Source organism: Anneissia japonica, unplaced genomic scaffold (assembly GCF_011630105.1).
Source record: "Anneissia japonica isolate Jap-2015-1 unplaced genomic scaffold, ASM1163010v1 scaffold9668_len1562885_cov226, whole genome shotgun sequence".
NCBI classification, from domain to species: domain Eukaryota; kingdom Metazoa; phylum Echinodermata; class Crinoidea; order Comatulida; family Comatulidae; genus Anneissia; species Anneissia japonica.
Window position 1 is genome coordinate 134,419 of NW_022711326.1, and position 24,120 is coordinate 158,538.

Sequence of the window (24,120 nt, forward strand, 5' to 3'; positions counted from 1 at the left end):
ATATATATATATATATATATATATATACACACAATGTATGGTAATTTTTTTTAGATTATTCAACACAGAAATTATATTTTCAGATATACTCTGTTATTAAAATTGTTGTACTTGTTCTTCTGTGAACACATTTTTGTAATTGCCTAAAGTAATGCTTGAGCAATTGACTTTATCAAGTCACTGCCTTCGATTCAGGAGGATGATGTCAGTTTTCTATTTAGATAAGTAGTGACTGATGTAATTGGTTAAGACATTACATAAAATAAAATAAACATTTGAAGTCTTAATTACAACCACACAGGCTAGTTAATTTGGCATTCTGCCATTAACTGTTTCCTCCTCAATACTAAAACCGAGTATGATGTCACTAATGAGTACAAGAATTATTATTATCAAGTCCAACCCTTCCTTGGTGTTCCAGAGGGAGCTCTCTCAGGAGAGGGTGAAAGCCAGTGAGCCGACTACGATGAAGGACGTTCAACCAATGCTGTCCAACCAGGCTCCAAAGAGTCTCGCAAGGGGTCTAAAGCAACGCAGTGGTGCCACTGCAGCACGGACTGAAAAAAAGAAAGCACGGGCTAAGATTGATACAGGCCTCAGGAAAGTAGGAAGCAAGGATGTGGTGGAGACGAAGCATAAAAAGAAAACATCTGCAAAAGAGAAGGAGAATAGACCCTTGGAGAAAAAGGTAGGATGTGTTGAGACATGGGGGCAGTATTAGATTGCTTTTTATTATTGCTTAATAAGAACAGGCTCATTTTGAGCAATAATACTTCCGTACCACTAGCAAACATGAGCGATTGTCACAGGGACAATGTCATACAGACTGCGACTACATGAACATTTCGTCATTAGCAAAACTGGGTGTTTTCTGCAATTTGAGTTTTTATGCTTAGAAAAACCATTTCATTTTCCAGATATGTGATAATAATATTATTGACATTATAAACATAATAGCACTTAATTATATAATGATTATTGATAACGATACGATGCTGTGCTACTTCTGTTGCTGTTGATGATGATGTTGATGATGGTAGCGATGATTATGGGGAGATGATAATGATATAGATGATGATGTACATAACAATGATATTGATGATGATTATGATAATTATGGTGATGGTAAATGGTGAAGATGATGATGATAATGATTATGATGATATTGGTGATGTAGATGTTAAAAATGACGATTATGACAACAATTATGATGATAATGACAATAAAATGAATTTGTCTCAGATTATTTTCCTGCCTTTCAAACATCTTCTATTTTTCATTTCATCACAGCCTACATCTAAACCTGCAAAAACCTCAACCTACGAAGATGAGGACTACTTGACAAGGGTATATGGTAAGGCAATACATTCACCTAAGAGGCGAACCATGAAAACAGGACCTTACCTCCGCTACAACTACTCGCCCCCCAGGCCAAAGAGTATGCGCCGGCCAGCAGTGCAATTAATCCAAGGTGAGTACAACAGGTAGACTGGATTCCAGTCTCTAGATTTGTTCTTAATCAGTGAAAACTTTTTAAATAAATGAATTTTGGCACCAATGGCATTCCATATTACTTATTTGCATGGCATTCCATACTACAATGTTTCTTGGTTTTAATAATGTGATATAATAATATGTAGGTTTTTATATAGCACTATATACAACTAAGTCTCAGAGCGCTTTTCCACATTTTCTAATTCTGCGATTTAAATTAAACAACAAAAAGTTTCTCTATAACGTTTATAATATTAGGAAAAACCAATAAATCAAAGTCTATTTAAAAAACAGTGCATCATTGTTATATATGAATATAGCACAGGCTTAGCCAGCGAGCCGTCCGGCTGTCTTTTGGACGGCCTAAAAATTATTTAGGACAGCCACTTTTACTTGGACGGCTTGGCCTAATCAGCTCGGCCTAGCCCAATTGGGCCTGGTATACCTTTAGCAAATTCTTTATATTCTTCAAATCTAAACTTTTGATAAAAACAACATTTATTGATTGAACGTACGTTGTTTTCGTACCAATATTCGGTGGGGGTTCCCAAAGATGGACGTGGCCCGCCTATCGGCTCAGTGCCACACCCACTGGTTTCCATTTTGGACGGCCTATTTCGTTTTTCTGGCTAAACCCCTGAAATATAGTTTTATTGTTTGTAAGCTAAATAAGGTAGGTAAGCAGCTAGTGTTGCTGTTGTTGATAGTGGTGCTGTTACTGTATTACTAACACTATATTGACATCAACATCATCATCATGATCATCACCGTTCTGTCAAACTTTGGAATAACCTACCATCAAATATTTGTAGCACTTCATTGTTCACTTCATTTAAAATATTTCAAAAATCTGATTTAAATTTGCTTCTTAATTCATATAATTTTTATTTTCATTTGAATTTTGTTTTATAATTAAGTGGTGTACCCCAGGAAGAACAATGTCTTCACATATATTAGGTATCCAGAACACTATATTCTTGGTTACAGTAACTAGTAAAAAAATATCCCTTGTTTTTTGCATGTTTTATTAAAGCAAAATTTAGTATAAAAGTCAACTTCAGAGGTAAGACACAACCCCACATACAATATACCCTCCCAACCCTCTCCTCTCCATCCCTGTCATATATATTCTTTGTGTAAAGTATGTCACACTTTAATGTACACAGTCTTTGTTTTCCAAAAATAGCTACAAATATTTTCTCAATATAAATTCAGAGATGATGATTTAAATCCCCAGTTGTAGTACATATAGAAAATAGCGTATACTTGTATCAGCAAGCGTGAATTTGATCCAAACATCATGCCTGGCAAATGGTTTCCATACATGGATTATTCCCTATCCCTAGGTTCGCAGTGACCTGATTAATCCTGTATGGAATGCCATCCATTACTAACATGATATGCCAATTTATATTTATCCCAAGTTTAAAATCGATGTTTTCCAGAAGGCATACATTCATTTCTTTCAGGAAATTGTGTCTTAATTATACTAATTATGTAAGATTATAAATCAAATATGTATAAACAAATAGATGAATATTAACCGTGTTCGAATATGGATGTGTGATATCGAAATAGAAACTTTCGTTGAAGGGCTGCTTGATACGATTATTACATCATATGTTCCTATTCGAGCACTGTTATTATAATTTATGTATTTATTTATATTGTGTTTACAGTGCTATGCAGCAAACTTTATTTGAATACGTGTATATTATAACAAGTAAACTTCATATTTTAAACTTCAGAAACACGAACAATTATTTTTTAACATCTAAACATGCACAGTGCCTTTGATTTTAGTGATATTGGTGCTTTATAAATTATTATTATTATTATTATTATTATTATTTATAATTATTATTATTTATTATTATTATTATTATTATTATTATTTTATTGTTATAATTATTATTAAATGTACTATTAGATTGGAGTGTAGTTATTTAATTATTTACTGTAGGCTTATATATCTGTATGTGTCTGTATACTTTAATCATTGAGGATTTTTTTACCTACATGTTTTAACAACTCAGTTTGCAATTCAGTTTTTACTGCCATAAACTGTTTTATGTAGATATATATATTTGATACCTAAATATATAAATTTATAATAGCAATGAATGCTCACATATGTATAATTTTGACTATGGAAAGTCTAAAATATATTCCAATGAATTTTTTTTTTTAATCCAAATTTATATGCCGCCTTCACATTCACATTCCGGAGAATATACAAAGACGCTGGCATCAGTATTTCCCTTGTCACAGGATACTTGTGGTAAAGCAGCATATTTTTGTGCAACTTTCTCTACTCCCTGGGGAGTATTCCTGGTCATGCTACTTTACATGCACAACCACATACGTTCAATGCCACACCATAACAGGGGCGGATCCAGTGGGGGGGCACAGGGTTCCCCCGTTTTGCCACTAAATTTTAAAATTTCAAGGCATATATTGAAATTAGAGCTCTTGCTTATCTATTCTGAATATGTTGTGGCCCCCCTCCCCCTGTTTTAAAAATTCTGGATCTGCCCCTGCCATAGGGCCTACTACCAGGTACAAATTTATACTACTGGTTGGAGAGAGGCAAACGAAAGTAATGTACCTTGACAAGGACACAAGTAATGCCACGAGTGTCGGTCTCGAACTTCCGATCTCACAATCAGAAGTAAAGCACCTTACACGCTGCGCCACACGCTCCTAGTTTCTATGACTCCTGTAGTCTATATCAATGCTTGTCATATATGGAATAGATTTTAGTGTTCTTAAAGTCAAAATTATTATATTTCGGAAGGCATTTCTTTATAGTTATTTATCTGTTTCATATCTATTTTTGTACTAGCACTTTGGATCATAGGTCATCATCAAGTACACTGCAGTACCTGATGGTGATTTATGGCCAAAAGTACTTGTACAATAAATATTTTATTTTGAGACAGGTATATATCCTGTGTTTGATTTATGCTTATATACTGACTCTGCGAGTACTCCTACCTATATATCATACAATATATATTTATTTTATTTCCTGATTACGTACCGATGCTAAAATATAATTTTAAAAAATTTATTTAATTTTGTTTTATATTATTCTATAACATTATGTATATTTATGTAAGATTACAGGTTTATTGTTAAGTAGTTTTAGTAATTTTGTTTTTTTTTGTTTTATTATTCCTAAATAAAACCAATTTTCAGTTTTTGATTGGTGTAATGTGAATATGTGTATTTTAATTTCACTTTTATTAAACTTTTTTATATTTTCATAACATGTACTGTAGTAAACTAATTAAATTACTTTACCTTTGTATTCTTTTTTATTCGAAATTTGTATATACTTGCATTTATTTTAAGTCAAAATGGCCTTGTGAAAAACACAATTTTTGTGAATCAAGTTTTTCCATTTGAAAATAAAGTTATTATTATTATTATTATTATTATTATTATGGAGATAATATTCATTTCGCTGAGAGGTATTGTTCCTGCTTCTTGTGCCGAAGACTCCAGTTCAAACCTGCCATCGAGTGTACAAAGAACGTTCATTAAGGAATGTAATTTACTATATAAACATCAAATATGAAAACAAAAATAGAAAATTTTAGAAAATTGTGATACTTGATAAATATTGGTATTCTGTTGTTGCAAAACAAATTTAAGTAATGTAAAATTATTATTAATGAGCTTTCCAAGATAATAAATATTTTGCAGTGGTTATTTGTTGATGATGTATTTATCTGTAAATTTAATTGATTGACGTATTTCTTGCATAATATTGGCTGGTTTATGATTGGTTAGTAATTGATGGTTTGTGTTGATTGGTCAGTTTTTATAATACATCGGCCTTGTTTCCGTAACACCTGAATTAAATATTAAGGAATTGTCCGTTAATTACGAATATGGCTTTGTGTGATTAAATAATGGATAATCCTTGTAGCTGCTAATTCAGGTGTTTTGGAAACAAGGCCATAATATTGGCTGTTCTTTGATGATTTGTTGATTGTTCATTGGAATGATTTACTGTCCTTGATAGTTGGTTGGTGTCATAAAACTGGTTGATGAGAGAATTAGTGTTGAAAGTGGAAAATGAAAATAAAAATGGTGGTGCTGCTGCAATGTTATAATTGGATTTTTGAACTGATGATATCATTGATGTTACATACTTATTCACGGCTTCTATTTTAGTGCAATTTTTTTGCAAAGCAAATTTTTATGGGAGGGAGGAGCAAACTTTCTCTGGGTGTCTGCACACTCATTCCCTCCCTCTAAATAAATGGCTATTTGTGACAACTTTGGATTGTGCGTGCACTGTTGTTACTGCTTTCGTATGATCATCATCATCATTTTCCACTGCTGTGCATAATCTCTATTAATAGAGTATACTTGCACAACACAGTGCTAGTAATACATTGCACCCTCCAATCCAAGACCCCTCTAATTCCGAGACCTCTCTTATTCAAGACCACTTTTTTGAAGAAAAAATAACAATTCTCAATCTTTTGACGCCCAGATAACCCTCTAAGTGGACACCAAACCCAACACCATCCCTAATTTTCAGGTACCAAAGCTGTCTTAAATTGGAAGGCGAACTGTACTCTAGTTAGCTGTTGAGCTAGTGAAATTGAATGATAAAGTTTTTGAATTGTATTGTTCAAGTTCAGTAACTAACTAGGAATTATTGTGATTTTTTTATTACAAAGCCAAAGATATTAATATTTATTTTCTTTCTAATTCTTAAGGCCCAAAAGTAAAATCAACTAAAACTCAGACACAGCCAGAGAGGGCGCCAGAGAGGGCGCCAGAGCTGGAGCCAGCTGAGCACCAATTCTATTTCAACCCAAATGTTCACCCATCCATAAACCAGCCCAGTAGCAGTGGGCAGGAAATAGAAGCACCAACCCAGGGACAGCTTATCCCGATGGCTATTCCATTAAGGGAGCCTAGAACTGGGGGTGCAGTATTACCACTGTTGATACGTAGAAGAAGAGTTGATGATGATGAAGATAGTGATGATAGCGATGACACTATAGAGGGGGCTGCTCATAGTTCTGATACCAATGTGTTTACTGAAATTGAGTCTCAATTGAAACCAAAACAACACTTAAAAATACAGGTAAAATTATATGTTATCATACCATTCATTATCTATTTATGTATTTAGACATGCATTGACATATTTTTTCCAGAAATATTGAGCAGTGATAGATATCTACAGAGCCCATTGATTGTATTAAAATAATGATGTAAAATTTTCTATCTTTTTGGTTTCAGTCAATGCCAAATATAGACATACAACCCACAAAACAACCCCCCAAAAATATAGAAATAATAGAAGAAAATCAGGAGGAACTAGAAGAAGATAAGTTGGAGGTATATTTGTGTTTTTGTTGTTGGGTGGGGAGCTCTACTGTGGCAGAAAAAAATATAAAATTTAATTCAAAAGAGCATTTGCGACCCAAGATCATAAAAGGGCTGTAAACTAGTCCTCAGGCCAAAATGAGTTTTTGTTTGGAAGCAAAGTTATGACCGTTTGAATAATTATAATCTTATCAAGTTTCTTAAATCAAGTTTTGAGAAAAATGCTTTTATTTTTGGCAAGTTTCTATTCATTTTTCACTAACTACGTGGCAGCTAATTGGCCAAAAATATAATTTTATTTTTATTTGAAATTATCATTATTGGCAGATAGCAGTTCGCTAAACAAGGTATTAAAAAAGTCTAGCCTTATAATGAAGAAAGTAATTGGTTCTACTGGATTTGAACCTAAGACCCTGGCGTTGACTGTCAAGCACTACCACATGCACACACAAAACACAGGAGAAAACACTAGGAACACTTGATACACCAAAAATTGTTGTAAATTGTAGCAGCAGAAACACCCCACAAATTTATGAAAAACAAGATCAAATCATGTAATGTGATTTCCGGATGCTGGCCATGGCACACTATGAACACTGGCCATAATCCAAATCTTATTGCCTAGATTGTCATAACTACATCAAATGTTACATCTCATAATCTAGTAACTGTAATCTATGTTCAGCTCCCCTCCCACCCCCACCACCACTAAAACTTGCCGAGTAAAGAAATTAGACTGCACATGTGGATTAACAATCCAAACAAACAGCAAAAATCCTCAACAATTGTGTTTAAAATTTTTTCTTTGTTTTCTTTATTGTGACCATGACTGTTTACTATGTAGGATGCAGCTGTACCAGGCTATGACAAGTCCCCACAGTTCCAAGATTATGTTGCTGTTGCCGATGGGCAAATGGAGGTAGACCATTGTTCTGTTATATGAATTGATCATGTGATATATAATATATGATAATATAAACGTTAAAGGTTATTCAGTTATATTGCGCAAAATACATGGTGTGCAAATATATGTTATATGGTTATGTTATAAGTGGTTTGGTGCAGGATGAACCATTCGGTTTCCCAACCTCGAGGTCAGGGTTTCAATCCCACTCTGCATTTCACTTTTGTCCTTGGGCAAGGCACTTTATCTGCATTGCTTCTCTCCACCCAGGAGATAAGTAGGTACCTGGTAATTTTACTACAGTACATCGTGATGACATATTTTGTTGCTAGGCCAAGCTGAACGCACACAGCGAATGTAATAAATCTCTCACTACAGCGCTGGCTACATGAATGAAGCCCAGACCGTCCTAGGCAAGGCATAGAAAGGCATAATAGCATGAGATAACCAGGTGATTGATTTATAAAAAGAACTGAAAAAATATTGCAAAGCTGAAATAATTCATAATAATATTTACAATACCTGTCTCTTATACACATCTAGATGTGTATAAGAGACAGATGTTATACCATTCATTATCTATTTATGTATTTAGACATGCATTGTCATATTTTTTCCAGAAATATTGAGCAGTGATATCTACAGAGCCCATTGATTGTATTAAAATAATGATGTAAAATTTTCTATCTTTTTGGTTTCAGTCAATGCCAAATATAGACATACAACCCACAAAACAACCCCCAAAAAATATAGAAATAATAGAAGAAAATCAGGAGGAACTAGAAGAAGATAAGTTGGAGGTATATTTGTGTTTTTGTTGTTGGGTGGGGAGCTCTACTGTGGCAGAAAAAAATATAAAATTTAATTCAAAAGAGCATTTGCGACCCAAGATCATAAAAGGGCTGTAAACTAGACCTCAGGCCAAAATGAGTTTTTGTTTGGAAGCAAAGTTATGACCGTTTGAATAATTATAATCTTATCAAGTTTCTTAAATCAAGTAAAGCTGAAATAATCCATACTAATATTTACAATACATTGTATTCTATTAAATAAATGTCTACGAGGAGGTTAGGCCTACCTAATTACCCCGAATAAACTTCATTAACCAGGGGTGGATCCAGAAATTTCAAAAAGGATGGCCCAGCTTTCCCCCCCCCCCCAAATCCGCCCCTGTTAACCACAATCAATTTATTCATCTTATTTCGAAAAGCTGTGCAAAGGTTGGAGGTTTTACGGTATATCAATAGTGGATTCATCGTCTTGCAAACCTTTTACTAAAATTATAATCTACTTTGCTCATGGCATTATTTTCATTTGGACATGTTAATAATAAATGTCACATAATTAAGGTCCGTAATGAAGTGCAGTGAATGATGGCTTAATTTCTCAGTCTGTTAATTACTGAATTAATGGCTTCCTGCCTCAAGCGAGTGCAAAACAGTAGCAGTTATGCAGGAAACGAGGCTAGGCCTTGAATAACAGATTTTATAAATCACACATGGGCTTAAAAAGGCATGCTCATTCAGAAATACCACAACAAGCAGCGTGATTCGTCTGTACACGTACAGGAATCAGTCGCATTAACTCTCAATCAGCGTCTTAACTCATTAAGTCGCTAACATGTGGCATGTAGCCAGCAAGTTCCTCCTAACGAAATCTCCAGCCAGTCCTAGATTTTTTTAATACGGACACCCGCTTGTCAGACACGCCAATGATTGGAATATTTTAAACACCATTGTTCACCTTATTTTGTTGTACACATTACAGTGGACCTTAGCTGTCAATCACATGGTGCAACTCGCATTGAGTTGGCAGTAGCACGGCGTGCATCCTCTCCAAGCAGGATGTTTCCATCAGCGTCATATGACTTCACTCTGAATTACACCCACTGACATTTGTGGTCTTAATTCCACTAGCGGTCTGCAAAATCCTACTGCCCTCTTGCATAAACCATGCTGTCGATATAAATAGACCATTTTATACCCAAGCATCCTGAAAATTGAAAATCCAGGATGTAATCTAACAATCGTTCTTATTGGTCAAATTCTTCAAAAGGTGGGCGGAGCAACCTGTATGTGTTAATACAGTACCTGACAATGTTTGATATTTTCTATTTCTATGAACCTGTCTTTATTTCTAGGTTACTTGTAGCAGAATTGATAGGAGTTGTGATAAGCACTGATGATGGAAATGTCTTTGATTTAGACAGTTTGTCTCTGAGTTATATAAAGCCCCTGTTATATTTGACAAAAACATGTTACATGCCTGAATATGTTCATGATGACATCACATGGCCATATATAACATCATGACCATATATAGTCACATTATGACTATATATGGGCATATATCAAAAACATGTTACATGCCTAAATATGGTCATAATGACATTACATGACCATATATAGGCACATCATGACTATATAATATGAATACAGTAGTAATAATGGTCGACTTATAGAGCGCATATTATGGAGACCTTTATGTGCTTAATATAAACATGAAAAACGTACCAAGAAAGTACTGTAATACTTAATGTAACTATTCCTATTCCCTAAACTAAGAATCTAAACTAATCTAACTGTATAGACAAACTAATCCTATTCCTTAAACTAAGCATGGTTTGGCCATTGGCTCCGAGGAGCTCATCCACCCTTTGTTCAGCTATTTTTTTTTTTTATTGCTGCTGGGTGACCATTCACCTTCCTACCCAAAGGCCGTAGATGGGGGCTGTCAGTTAGTTGCCAGCGATTTGAGTGAATGCATTTTAGCATCATACCCAGGACAGGGCATGAGTGTGTGTAGTTTTATTAATAATTATGATTTTCCATCAAATTTAAAGGGATTTCTTCTAATGTCGTATAATTAGGCCAAGTAAAAAATAAATTAATTAAAATATCTATATAGTTTCCACCTGTTTTTTTTTTTTCTTTTTTTTTTTGACATAAATCAACAAAGCAACATTTATCAGTCTTTCCATGGTGTATATGACCTCAACCATGCCCATCATGACATCACCATGCAGCATACTATGATTTAAATCGATTTAATATTATATTTTCATTTTGCTTCTTGTGTATTTAATTGATTTAATATTACATTTTTCATTTTGCTTCTTGTGTATACTAATTTTGCTTGTGTTTACCAAATTTTCTATAGTTTTTCTATATCATTTCTTAACTTTATTTATTATTATGTTTTAACTGGATCTTAAGGAAGAACAATGTAAAAGTTGATTAAGTATCCAGAATAAAGAAAGATTTCTATCTATCTAAATATGCCTATATATGGTTGTGATATGATATACCCATGTGCAAATCTCAGATATTTGTCACCAAAATCTTAACCTCCATTAATAGTATTATACTGTATAAAAATGATAAATATGTTTTTGATAAGTATGTTTTCTCATATCGTGATTGAAACCCAAGAATTTCTTATTACCCTTAAGTTGCTCCGACTACGCGGAGCTAATTCAATCTCTGGGATTTTCTCGATTTAAATAGTTTTTTTTTTTCTATTTGAACATGGGTTTAAAGGTCAAATCTAAATTCTAAAGATAGGTTGTTGTTTTTTTTTTCTTAGGATGATACAATTGATGAGCTACCAGAACCAGGGATAGCAATTACTGGTCAGCCCCACCATGAGTCACAATACCATGGACCAGCTTTCCCTCCTCAACCCCCACCTCCATTGACAGAAGATCTCCCATCAAACGCTATAGCCTCAGATATTAGAAGGAAGGAGCTGCTTCAAAACCAAGCCGTTCAATGGTATAATAATTTTTTATTATACTATATAAATAGATGTCTGTAGGTCTATATATGGACACATCCAAATAAAAATATTGAAAACCAAGAATAAATGTTGTAGGAAACAATTGGTGAATGAGATACAAAATTGATAATTAGAAACAAAATATAAACATATGTATGCATATAATCAATACAAATTATATATCAATCAATGAAAAAAAAAAATCAATCAAAGTATTTATATAGCGCCAATATCCAGAAGTGTTCAGTGGCGCTGTCACACTTGCAGCGAATGCTCTTGATAAAAGGAAAGCTTTCAGATTGCTCTTGATGTGTGTATCTGTACGTGCATGTGTATTATCATCACACATTTAATATCATACATTGCCTAAAATGTATGTAATTTATCACAGTTATATTTTGAAATAATCCTAGTATTATTCGCTATGAACCCTTGTTTTTATGCTCTTTCTAGGATCGAACAAGAACTAATGGCACGAATGGTGAGTGACATGTACCAAAGGCAGGAAGATATGAGGGCACATGAACTGGAGGAAAGATGTGATGATCGGGAAGATAGTGTGTCCGAGGTTTCCTCCCAGGATGCATTTGGTAAGTCATTTATTAAACATTCTTCATTTTTAGAAAGTTTCTTTCGTGTGATATATCAATTTTCAGATGTCCTTGATTTATAGTTTTTCTTTAATTTGACTATAATCATCCCACTTCCTCATAATGGGCAATAATAATGATGATTATAATGATCATAATAATAATGCTAAGCTGATTTTGATAATTATTATTAATTGGTTATTATATATTGGCATTATAATGATAAATGATAAACCAGTATTTTTGTCTACTGCAGATATTTACGAGGCATAGGTTCAAACTGTAAAATTGCTAACTTACCTATTATACTTAAATGCATAAAGTTTTGCGAGATGACCCAGAAGCACTGAGGAAAGGGTGAAATCAAAATCAATTTAGTCAATACAGTAAACTACCCATGCATTCACCATTGCTTGGGAAATTGGCAATTATGATGACAAAGTGACAAAGACAATCACGTTGACAATAACAATGCAAGGAGAAAGTGATAGCAATCTAAACAGCCATAATTTGTTCCATCGACACGGTGCACACAAATTCTCCAAGCCTGCCTTCAGTGTTTGCTTGCATACTATATCTGTCAGCGGAGCAACTCCCATCGGAAAATAGGGATGGATAAAATGCTTGACCTCATGACCGGCAGTCAAAGACATTGCGCATTTCTCCTAAGGCATTTTTGGATTCTTGTTCGAGACAACCAATGTTGGGCTAGGCCTCCAATCCTTTTGTTCAGGTTACCCAGAGTAAAGAAGTAGTAAATAATAAACAGAATAAAGATGATGTTTTGTGAAGCTTTTTCTCGAAAATGTCAGAAAAAATGTTATTGGATATTTTTATCTTTTAGTGGATCGAGTAGGTGGTCCGGCGGGACTGCAGTTGTTTGTTGATGCAGGGCAACCAGTGGACCAAGGGCTAGTGGAGAACCTCATCAGAGAAGCAATAGCAGAGAGAATTGCTGCAACCCTCAGCCAGCAAGAGAAGGAGAGATCACCAATGAGAGAGGTTATCCAGGTTAATACTGAGAGTGATACAGAACAGGTATTATTAAATCAATGGATTAATGCTATTTTATGTATGAAATTTGTATCTCATTTGTGAAATTTATCTCTCAATGCATATTTCGCATTCTGTACTTTGCATCTCACAATTTATTGTTGCAATGTACATCTTACAATCATCATTAATAACAATAGCCACTGTCAACCCTAATTTGAAAATTGTCATTTTACTCATTTGAAAATCATATCTCACAATTCATATCTCATGAGATTTACATCTCATAACATCCATCTCGCTATTATGTATGAGATATAACTCTTCACAGTTTAAAAATCTCACAATTTTACACCTTGTTATGAGTTATGACTTCTTCTACACATCTATGCAATTTCCAGTTGGATTGGAGTTGAATAGCTTAGTGGTTAAGATACTTGCCTTCTCATCCCAGGGTCCTTGGTTCAGTTCCTGTCAGTGTTGCAGGATTTTTTTTCCCACAACCAAAACAACTCTACTCCCTAAACCTCATATAGTTTGTGTAAAGCATCATGTGTGTATGTTTGTCTTGTGAATGGGATTGTCACCTAAAAGTAGGACAGTGATATATTAGCCTTGCAGTTCATATCATATTCCATATCTTACCATTTGTGTAATTGGTGATCTTGCATCTATCACTATCATAACACATTATTGATGGTGACTTTATGTTTGACAGCCAAATTAATTTAGATTTTAGTAATGTCCATTTTTCCCTGAAATTCAATCTTAATTTATTATTGAAGTTTCTGTATGGAGTAATGTCGGAAATTCTGTGCTTATATTTCTGTCATTGTTATTAAGATTTCACCAGAGATTTATGATAGGATCTCAGAAATTTGATTTGTTCAATTTGAAAGTGAAAGACGTCCGACATACAAAGTTGAAATTGGACATTTCAATGAAAAATTCTTGCATAGTTGATAACATCTGTCATTTTGATGACAAATCTACAGTACTTATTTGTGAAACCAGTGATGTGACGTTGATCATTATGCATTTTGATTTTTGTGTGCATTATCAATGGTATATCTAACTGTTAGATAAATCAAACTTTACTTAAGCTCTGTCAACGCTATCAAATTTTATGTGACAAATAAATGTAATATGCCCATATATGGGTGTGCAACAAGGGCATAACCAGCAAGCTGTCTTGCCGTCTTTTGGACGGCCAACGATCATTTATGACACTTTTACCGTGACCACTTGGATGGCTTGACCTACTCAGCACGGCCTAGCCTAATTGGGTCTTGTCTACCTTTATTCAGGAAATTGTTTATGTTCCTTCTTCGAATCTATAGAATGTTGGATTAAACTAAAGCTAAAACAACCTTTATTGATTGAATTTACGTTGTTTTCAATACAATACACGTATGTCATGTTAAAAACTTTTTAAACCCTGCTGAAAAAAAGGATGGTTTTACTGTAAGTCCTCACAACCCATGCATGTGGCTCTGCAAATACAGTACTTAAGAGTTGGTTCCCCAAAATATTGTTCTTGTTCATGACTCCCTGGTTATAATTAATTCATAAAATTTAGTAATGTTAAATTTTGATAATCAACAAAATACAGTAGGCCTATGCCTCTACATCACTTGATTCAGAGGACCTAGATTAGAATTTACACTAGACTAGGGGAGGATGAAGATGCATCTGCATAGCCTAGAAAAATAATGTGAGTAAGCAACCATGGCCGTGTGTCTATATAACTGAAATATCTTTGTGATAGCTAATTCAACACTATTCCTTTGAAGACAAAATTCCAACATTTAAACACCTTTAAATGCACTCTAAAGGTCATAATTTTTCTATTTTGTTCTTGCATAGGATGGGGACAAACTCTGTAGATCAAACCCAATACTATTTTAATTTTAATCATATGGGAAATTTAATCATGATGGGATAAAAAGTGAAGTATAATGCAATCTGCCCTAGCATCTTAATGCATTGATGTTTATGTTTTTAATCTTAAATTAGGAATATGTAAAAGGACCAATTAAAACACCTGAAGTGACTCCAGTGACCACTCCAGCAGGATCACCCCCAGTAAAGAGATCACTGCCATCCACTCCTGCTGAGACACCAACTTCATCAGAAAGTGAGAGTGTGCAAGAACTCATGGTGTCCATGCCCAGAGAAATATCAGCAACAGATGATGGTAGGTCAAAAGGATTCACCCATGCATGACATCATATGAAGTCACAGTGAATTTGTGAATATACTTTGATAAACCAACTTTACCTTTGTGGAACTAAATCCCACATTCGTTGGTAAGCAAAACACTATGTGATCTCGCATAAGTGGTAAAAAAAAGTGACGTACAATTCCATCTTTTAAGTAAGTTAGGCAAATCAAACATGGCATATGTTGGTTCATACAGCACTTTAATTATGTTTTATGTAAACATTTTTTAATTATTTTTAATTGCTAATTTTTTTACATAGACTTAGCGGCAACTATTGCTGGTCCTGCAAGTCCTGTGAGGACACCTGTGCAGACACCACCGCCATCTCCACCATCAAGACCATTAACACCAGATGCATCACCACCCCCTCCTGTGTCCCCAGCTGCAGAATTACAGTCAACAGCTAGCCTTGAAAAATCACCCAGCCCAGAGCCTTGGACTCAGGAGTCGCCTGTGGCAGAAGAGGCATTGTTGGATCAGACTGGAGAGGCAAGCCCTGCCCAAGGGTATGTTACCAGCCCTCTCGCCCCAGGATTTTTTTAAGAGTGGCGGAATTTCAGAAAATGTTGTCCACAAAATTTAAAGGGTGGTGCGCGAGGTGGATACATTTTTGTACGGTACTACTTAAGGTGACGGACATGACGCGGTATGACCCGTGTCCTACAATTTCAATTTCATTTACTCGATAGGCCTACCTGTAATTTCATTTATTAATGCAAATAATTACAGTGAAGGATCCAGGAATTTTAAATAGAGGTGGGCCCACAGAGGGACTTCACAGATTAGAGTGTCTATATTCCTACTTCCTCAGCCCCACCCTGGTTGGGGCTCAGGTAAGAAAATCTATGATTATGGCACCTCTAGATGGCCGGAAATGGCTCTCTTCGACTCGAAATTTGAGTAGAATTTTCTTTTTCTCTCAATTTATTTTAAATTTTGAAATATGTACACTTAAATGATGAAGAAACGGAAACAATTCATCAAAACTAGTACCTACAAGATGGAATCTGTTATAATACTGTACAAAGATGCGTACACTAAGTGTTGATGGGGGCTAAAAATTTAAACATTTTCAATCGTGTTAAATTAGCATTACCATTTTTTTTTTTTTTTTTTTTTGGAATACCTAGCCGAAAAAAACATGATTCACATTAAATTCACATAAATTCAATTAATAGGCCTAAATATTGTTTTATCAATCACCGTTCATAAAAAATTGACACTTCACTAAATATATTGTGATCGTCACGTTTGTATGGTACTGTACTGAACGCGCAATATCCCATCTATTAGCCGACCAGGGACCACCTTCCTGAGTTCACAGGTACCTACCTACGCACAGTTGGACTTGCATTGAAGGCGGTGCCTTACGATGTGCGATTGAACAAGTATTGTTCACCATGAGAACGTTGTAGAACTGCCTGCAGTTCTACATTTCGGTATGTATTGTTGTAATGTTTTGAATAAAATATTTTTTTTTAAGCGTGGCACTAATATTTTAAGCGCGGTGCAATCTTTGCTTATTTTGCCTAAGCATGGCGGTCATTTCGTTTTTTCGCGCAAGCATGGCGGGACCACTACGCTTAAGTATAGCTGGCGAGACCCCTGGTTACTGTCATAAATAAACACCTATGTCATAATTCAAGCATTTATATAACTTTACCCTCTCATTTCCACCAGTGCCGTAGCTCCAGATTTGGAGAATGAACCAGACAGCCTGGCTCATGTGACCCCACTGCCATTGACTCCCAGTCCACTGAAGGCACTTCCAGACACACCAGTATATCAATCACCAGAGTCTTCTGAAAGCAGCGAGTCCACTCATGACTTCACAAGTACTGAGACTACTGACAGACCAATCTCCGAGGGCGAGTGGCTTAATGGACGCAGCGAAGGAGAAATTATTCCACGTAGGTTAATCTATGGCTTAAATTCTTCAGCAATCTTTATACACTCTCTGCTAATTTTTTAACATCAGAGGTGGTTGGTATTCAAGTTAAAAGTAAGATTGCACAGGATCTGTTTATCTTGGGGAATCCTTCTTTATAAATTTTCTTTATTATTGTTATTACCTATTTGGAATGCACTGTTATTTTCTTCACTTGAGGCAAAGTCATTCTTTGATTGACTTTTTTTAACAGTGTGTATAATGAAATTCAGAGAGAGTAGAAGGTGTAATGTACAGGTAACAGAACCTGAACCAATAATCCTGAGACTTAAAAAATGAAAGCCATAACCACCAGAGTAGTGATTGGTTTGAATGTTTGTTGTCATTGCCATTTCTACGTCAAACTGTAGAGAGAGCACATGCTTTTTTGCCAGCTCTGTCATGTAATTCTTTATGGCTGTATTAACAATTTGCTAATTTCCCCTTTAAAAGCATTATTGAAATATTGTTACCAATTTAGTTATATTCTGACAAACATGAATATATGAAGCCTGCCCTCTATAATATGACTGAATAATTTGGGATGATGGTGATGGTATACCCAACTATCAACCTAGCATTAATTATGGTAATTTAGTTTATCAAAAATCTTGTGTTAACATCTGGGAAACCTTTAAATATTCAATTACATATTAAATTTCCCAGAAATGAACAAATATGTTTATTTCTAGTGAGGCAGATTTAAAAAATTCAGTAACAATATTTACAGAAGTATAACAGAAGCAAATAAAAACCGACCAATCAGATATAGTCAAAATTAAAACTAGCCAATTAAAACGAGGTAATTAATGAGGTGTGTCTTGTATTATAATAATAATACACATTTTTAAAGCGCCTATTAAAGCAAACAAAACTGGCTTGTCACCGGCGCTGGAGGATGTTAGAAAGAAGTTGAACTATTTGAAGAGGAATGATTTAAGAGTAGATTTGAATAATTGCGGATCAGAAATGATACGTAATTGAGGAGGCAGAGAGTTCCAGAGCTTAGGAGCAGAGAAAGAAAAAGAGCGTTCACCTGTACGAATATGCTTGACTCGTGGAGTAACAAGTTTGAGGGTTTGAGAAGAACGAGTAAAACGGGAAGAAACCTGTTTGTCTATAAGCGAACAGAGATAAATTGGGGCACGACCATGGATAGATTTTTCGGTGAGAAGAAGAATTTTAAAAATGATTCGCTTATCAACTGGAAGCCAGTGAAGAATGTTTAAAATTGGCGTAATGTGGGTGAACCTTTTAGACAATGTTACAACACGAGCAGCAGAGTTCTGGAGTTTCTGAAGGTGTCTAATGCTACTAGCAGGTAAACCATTGAGCAATGCATTGCAAAAGTCAAGTTTGGATGAAATAAAAGCATGAACAAGTATTAAGTATATCACTTATTTTCATGAATAAACAATGAATAATCAACAATTATTCAACAATTTTCCTCAGTGATTCAGTTCTCAGTGATTATACGTCCATTATATCAGGTCTCAACTAGAATTGTTAATAATAATAATTATTATTATTTTTGTTATTGTCATTATTGTTATTTTTATTGTTAATTATAATAGTCGATGTCATTGTTGTTTTTGTTGTTATATGAATGTTGCTGTTGTTGTTGTTCAATGATAATGACACTAAGAGGAATTTGGGAATTTGAAGCACTAATGTATTAATAAACCGTAAACTACAAGTATTTCATCATATAAGAATATTAGTTGAAGGTCTTTCTAAAGTTAAAGCTACATTAAAACTTTAAAATAATTTGGAGGTGTTAAATGATATGTACCTGGATAGACATGTATGGAGGATTCTGTTGTTTTTTTTTTATTCAGGTAGAGAAGCATTGAATAATATTTAATTAGCCTCTCCAAAGGAGCGAAGCTCCAGGGAGTCTATTGTTCTTGCCTATGTACTTCTTCATGTTGTCGTCGTTTTTTGTTGTCACTGTTGTTGTTACCGCGATAACTAAAGTTTGGTAAGTCCGATTGGTTTCAAACTTTGCACAATGCAAGATGGTAGTAAGAAGACGGCACTTGTTGCTTGGTACGTGTGTGAATATGCTAATTGCTCATTTGCATAATTAATATTTCACTAATCAGAAAATCTAAACCAAGTTATAATTCCCAAAGAAAATTTCGAACTTAGGTGAAATTGTGATATTGTTTTCATGTTGTCGTCGTCGCTGTTGTAGTAACTTGTTTGTTACCACGATAACTAACGTTTGGTAAGTCTGATAGCTTTCAAACTCCTACTTATTAGTTTTCAGAGAAAAAAATCACACCATGGGGAAGGGGGAAGCTATGCTTTTACTGCGAAGCGTGAAAAGAGCATTTCTAGTTTTTTGTATGGCCATTTCATTTTAATAGTGATTATTAGTATGATAGTATTATCTGTATGCATTTATTTAATTATTATTTTTTTTAAATTATTATTATTAATCATTTGTTTCTTTTCTAATATATGAGTATTACTATGCCATAGTGATTGTTAATGAATTATTTATCCTTACAGGTGTTGTGAGGAACGGAGTTTACGTAAGCTCATCGGATGACACTGTACTGCAGACCGAAGAGATGGAGGATCTCACAATGGTTAGTATATTTTAATATTTACACCAAACACCGTGATCATGTATTATTTACACTATGTAATGGTTGTACTGCACTAGGGTCACATATGAGTTTCAAATAGTCAAATGCTTTATTAGAGCAATATATACCATAACATAATGGTTGGAACAAATTGGATTGGACATCGTTTAGTAGGTTTTCATAAAAAAGTGACATAGTTAATTAGGATAAAATATGGAGGAAACATATCTGAATAACAATTGAAAGTGACAATAAGATATGAATATAGAAAACATTTCAATTAATATGTTCTACTCAATATAGTGTTAGTAGGCTGATACATTGTTACAGTAGGTAATAAGGTTTATACAGTGTAAATAGATAGGAATAGATATTGAAGTGTATCCATTCTGAAGAGAGGCTGTTTAGTTGTGATAGCCAAATAATATAATTAAATGTTACATATGTAATTTTTTTTATCCTTATTACCATTGATTTATATTCTTGTCAATGACTCATGAACGCATACTCTGGTGGTTGGGGTATGCTGTACTTGAACTTATTCATTAAAGTGGAGAGTAGTTAGTGCTTTGTAACGGCAAGGAATAAGTGCTATACAGTAGGCGTACCAAGTAACAAGTAAATTAGTGATAAAAACAATAAAGGTATGATATGATCTATTTCATAAATACTTACCTGAGTAAACACACTACTGCCATATTTCTCTTTACTAGAACACCCCTTGAAAAGTAGTTGAACCTTCCGCCATATGAAGGTAATACTACTGTATAGGTTCTAGCAAAAGAAATTAAAATATACATACAGTAGGGATGCTACTTAATGCAGAGGTTAAGAAATCTGTGATCCATATTTACAATAAATTTTTAATGAAGCTTATCAGCTTGGCTGTTAAAATTTACTCTCTGATGTGTCTCCAACCCTCAAATATTCTATTAATACATCAAATTGCTCATATAGAATGATCACATTATTTATCAACTTCTGTTGAGACAGAAAAATAAAATGAGTTCTCACTAATGTACAGATTTTCTACTGTAGATAAATGTATTGAAGGTGATGGTCTGTGCGGGATCTCAGCATTCATCTAGGTGGATATTTTTTGAAAAGTCAGAGATGAGCTTTAGGACATCTTCTCTCATTCACAGGATTAATGAAGATATCATTTTTTTATTCTGTACATTAGGATGAGCCTCCTAGTGAGGGTGAGGTCTTGCCAAAGAAAGTACATTTCCATGGTGATCCTGTCCTTGCAATATTGGCTAGGATAAACCAACATCCACCGGGTCGTAGGTCACAAGCTAACCAGTCCATGATCGATAGTGAACTTAGCCTTGGTGAAGTTGGTATCAGGCAGAGACTTCATCCATCAATTGCCAATGATGGGTTACCCTCTGCAGGACATCTTAACCTTGGCAGGCATCACCAGCAATCAGACTCGGAAATGGAAGCTGGTGAAGTTGTCAGAAGAAAATCATCTATGAATGGTAGAACATCCCCTGGTGAGGTCATCCTAACTAGAAGAGAACCACAAATAGAAGATTTCACTCTGAGAATGTCTGAATTGAGGGTTCCTAACCCACACTCTAGGGAACCGTCAGCTGAGGCTCAAGTGGATGAGGACCCAAAGCCTCCTGATAAGCTGCCCAGTAAGATACCAGTAGCTAAGCCTAGAGTGATCCAAGTTGCCAGCAAATCATGGTCGCCACGGTCACCGGAAGCACCAGTAGGTAAGGGAGTTGGGAAGCATTCTGCAAGCAAGGAAGACCAGCCTAACGAGGAAGCCCCACCACAAGCCGGTAAGTCAAATAATAGCTGCATAAACAGATAAGCTGTCATTACTTAATATACAGTATGCATCTGTCTACTTAATCTGATACCTGCCCAGTGGCTCTCTATCCTTTACTACCTCTATAACTACATCTATATTAATTATTACTATATTTTTCTTTTATCAATTTTTGTATCATGTTTTTTTTAATAAAGTGATTTAAAGTATAGCAACGAACTGACTATACTATACCTAATTATAACTGACTATACCTAATTATAACTATTAATTGATGACTCTCGTCAGTCATGCTGAGGACCTGAGGTCAGGTCGAATTATTCATGTGAGAATAAAATTTGTGTTCTAAAAGTCTACTTAATTTCCTGTTTTCTTTCTATATTATATTAACTATTATATTTTGCTATGCAAAGCTTGTATCAACAAAAGCTGTAAAATCTTTTAGCTTTCTCTGCCAATTTATTTGCAGAGAAATTTGTTCTTTACATATTACATTTTCAGTTTCACTTATTTTAGGATGTCAGTGATCTATATAAGAAAATATGATGATTGATTCAATTTTCATTTTTAACACTATTATTAACATTTTATTTCTGAATGTATTTCACTTTTTCCAGCAGAGGTTGGCGGTACACAAACATTACAGGATTTTGATACACGAACATTGACGCCAGATGTGCTAAATATGGATGCCTACCTACAATCAGGATATCTGACACAAACTTTCAGCCAATCAGAGCCAGCCACAAGTGACTTTGAACAAACAGGCACTTCAGTTGCACAGAATCGAACAGGATTCGGTCTTTCTCAAACTCTAAGCAACAACGGAGGTGCAACTTTAAATATGTCACTAGATTCTTTGGAAATGTCACAGGATAAGTTGCAAAACGGGAAAGGAACACGGAAGTTTATGGTAACCCTACCAACAGCACATGAGCTTGAGGCTAGCCTGTCTCAAAGTGATGTAGAAATTGAAAAAGATGAGGATGAAATCAGCGATGTCTCTGAGATTTTTTGAGCTAAATTTGGCTTTTCATAGCTGCCAAGAATTTAAATATCTATCAGTGACTGCAGTGCTGTCTGTGATGTTTTACATCACCCACCCAGTGTCAGCACCAACAGAGGTCAGAACCAAGTGTCACATGATAGGATCTATGCTACATTAGAACCTAAAAGAAAGAGGTTTCAGATTCTAAATCATTCAGTATGAAATACTCTTTAGGCTTAGAGCAATTACTCAGTCAGGTTTTGGTGGTTGTTTCTTCTTTTGATGAAGGTAAAGCAGACCTTCTACTACAACTACATATCATGCTATTGCTTTTATTATGAGATATATAAATATATTTTACTTGGTGTAACCAGGAATAATTTATGAATATTTGTTGTACCCAAAATAATTGTACATATGTAATTTATATAAAGAAAAGCATAATTATTTAATTTTTACATTTATGCAAAAATATTGACACTAATAGCACCATAGAGATATTATCTATAATACCTCCATGATAATACTGATATTGCATTCCTAGATAGAAGACTAATAATAAACTAATAATTCCATTATTATTTTGCTTATATGTTATTGACTTTTCTACAACAGCAGAAAAGCTGTTCTGATATTTTATTTGTTTTTTTTACCCTCCACTTTGGCCACTTTCCGCACTTGGATCTTCTTCAAACTTTGTCCAAGCAAAGACCATACAATATATCAAAGACTTGCCCAGTAAAATCATCATTATAGATATATACTACTGTCTGTGTATCAACATAATTTAGTAATGACTGCCATCTCATTTCCTATGTTGATTTTATGTAGTTTGACTTCTGTTTGTATTTGTCTGGGTGTTAAAATAAAAGAAAAATATTTTCTACCCAAATCTAAGGGATGTGTGATTTTCAGCCAGTTTAGTGCCTAAGCTGCGATTCTGGTACTATTTACAGCTCTTTAGTTTACGTTATTATTATATGTTTACACATGAGTCATCAAAGATTTATGTAGTTGACTAATCTAAATAAATAAAATACTGTAAGTCATGATAAGCAGCTGCATGGAGTCTAGCAAAGGTTGAATACTTTCTTTGTCTATTGTTGACATTGTTCCTAAAAATGCTCCACAAATCAATCCTTTACATCTGGTCGCTAAAAAGTTGTCATTTTATTGATATTCTATATCGGGCCATACAATGGTATTGTAAGGTTGATTGTGTAATATAAAGGATACATTGCAAGCACAGGGCAAATCAACAGCAAAAATTTACACTGTACCAACAGTGTACAGTATTATAAACCAATAAATACTATCTAGATTCTGTTTGGGTATACACTGTTGAATTGATTTTCGGTTATTTCTTGATTTGCAATAAGATATATGTCAACAGTATTAAATAGTATGCAAGTTAGCATGTTAGGTAGCATGCACCATCCCAAGCCCCTGCAGCTTACATTATTCCCCAGGACAGGTTAAAGG

At 34.6% G+C, this 24,120-nt stretch overlaps 1 protein-coding gene across 3 annotated transcripts in view; it reads left to right on the forward strand.

Moving 5' to 3' along the window:
- Positions 1-422: 422 nt before the first annotated feature.
- The window catches only part of LOC117107438 (TALPID3 protein-like), a 25,284-nt gene continuing 1,586 nt past the window's right edge, over positions 423-24,120 (forward strand). Inside the window, exons 1-14 of one of the 3 annotated variants that reach the window (XM_033249133.1) lie at positions 423-688; positions 1,291-1,471; positions 6,234-6,607; positions 6,766-6,864; positions 7,697-7,771; positions 11,342-11,529; positions 11,987-12,123; positions 12,968-13,161; positions 15,133-15,313; positions 15,600-15,846; positions 17,021-17,250; positions 19,785-19,864; positions 21,048-21,660; positions 22,268-24,112. In XM_033249133.1, coding sequence (XP_033105024.1) covers positions 467-688; positions 1,291-1,471; positions 6,234-6,607; positions 6,766-6,864; positions 7,697-7,771; positions 11,342-11,529; positions 11,987-12,123; positions 12,968-13,161; positions 15,133-15,313; positions 15,600-15,846; positions 17,021-17,250; positions 19,785-19,864; positions 21,048-21,660; positions 22,268-22,668 — 3,222 coding nt within the window. In that variant the 5' untranslated portion in view covers positions 423-466 and the 3' untranslated portion in view covers positions 22,669-24,112. The remainder of the gene's footprint in view (positions 689-1,290; positions 1,472-6,233; positions 6,608-6,765; positions 6,865-7,696; positions 7,772-11,341; positions 11,530-11,986; positions 12,124-12,967; positions 13,162-15,132; positions 15,314-15,599; positions 15,847-17,020; positions 17,251-19,784; positions 19,865-21,047; positions 21,661-22,267; positions 24,113-24,120) is intronic. The other 2 variants (XM_033249134.1, XM_033249136.1) reach the window with 2 other exon arrangements.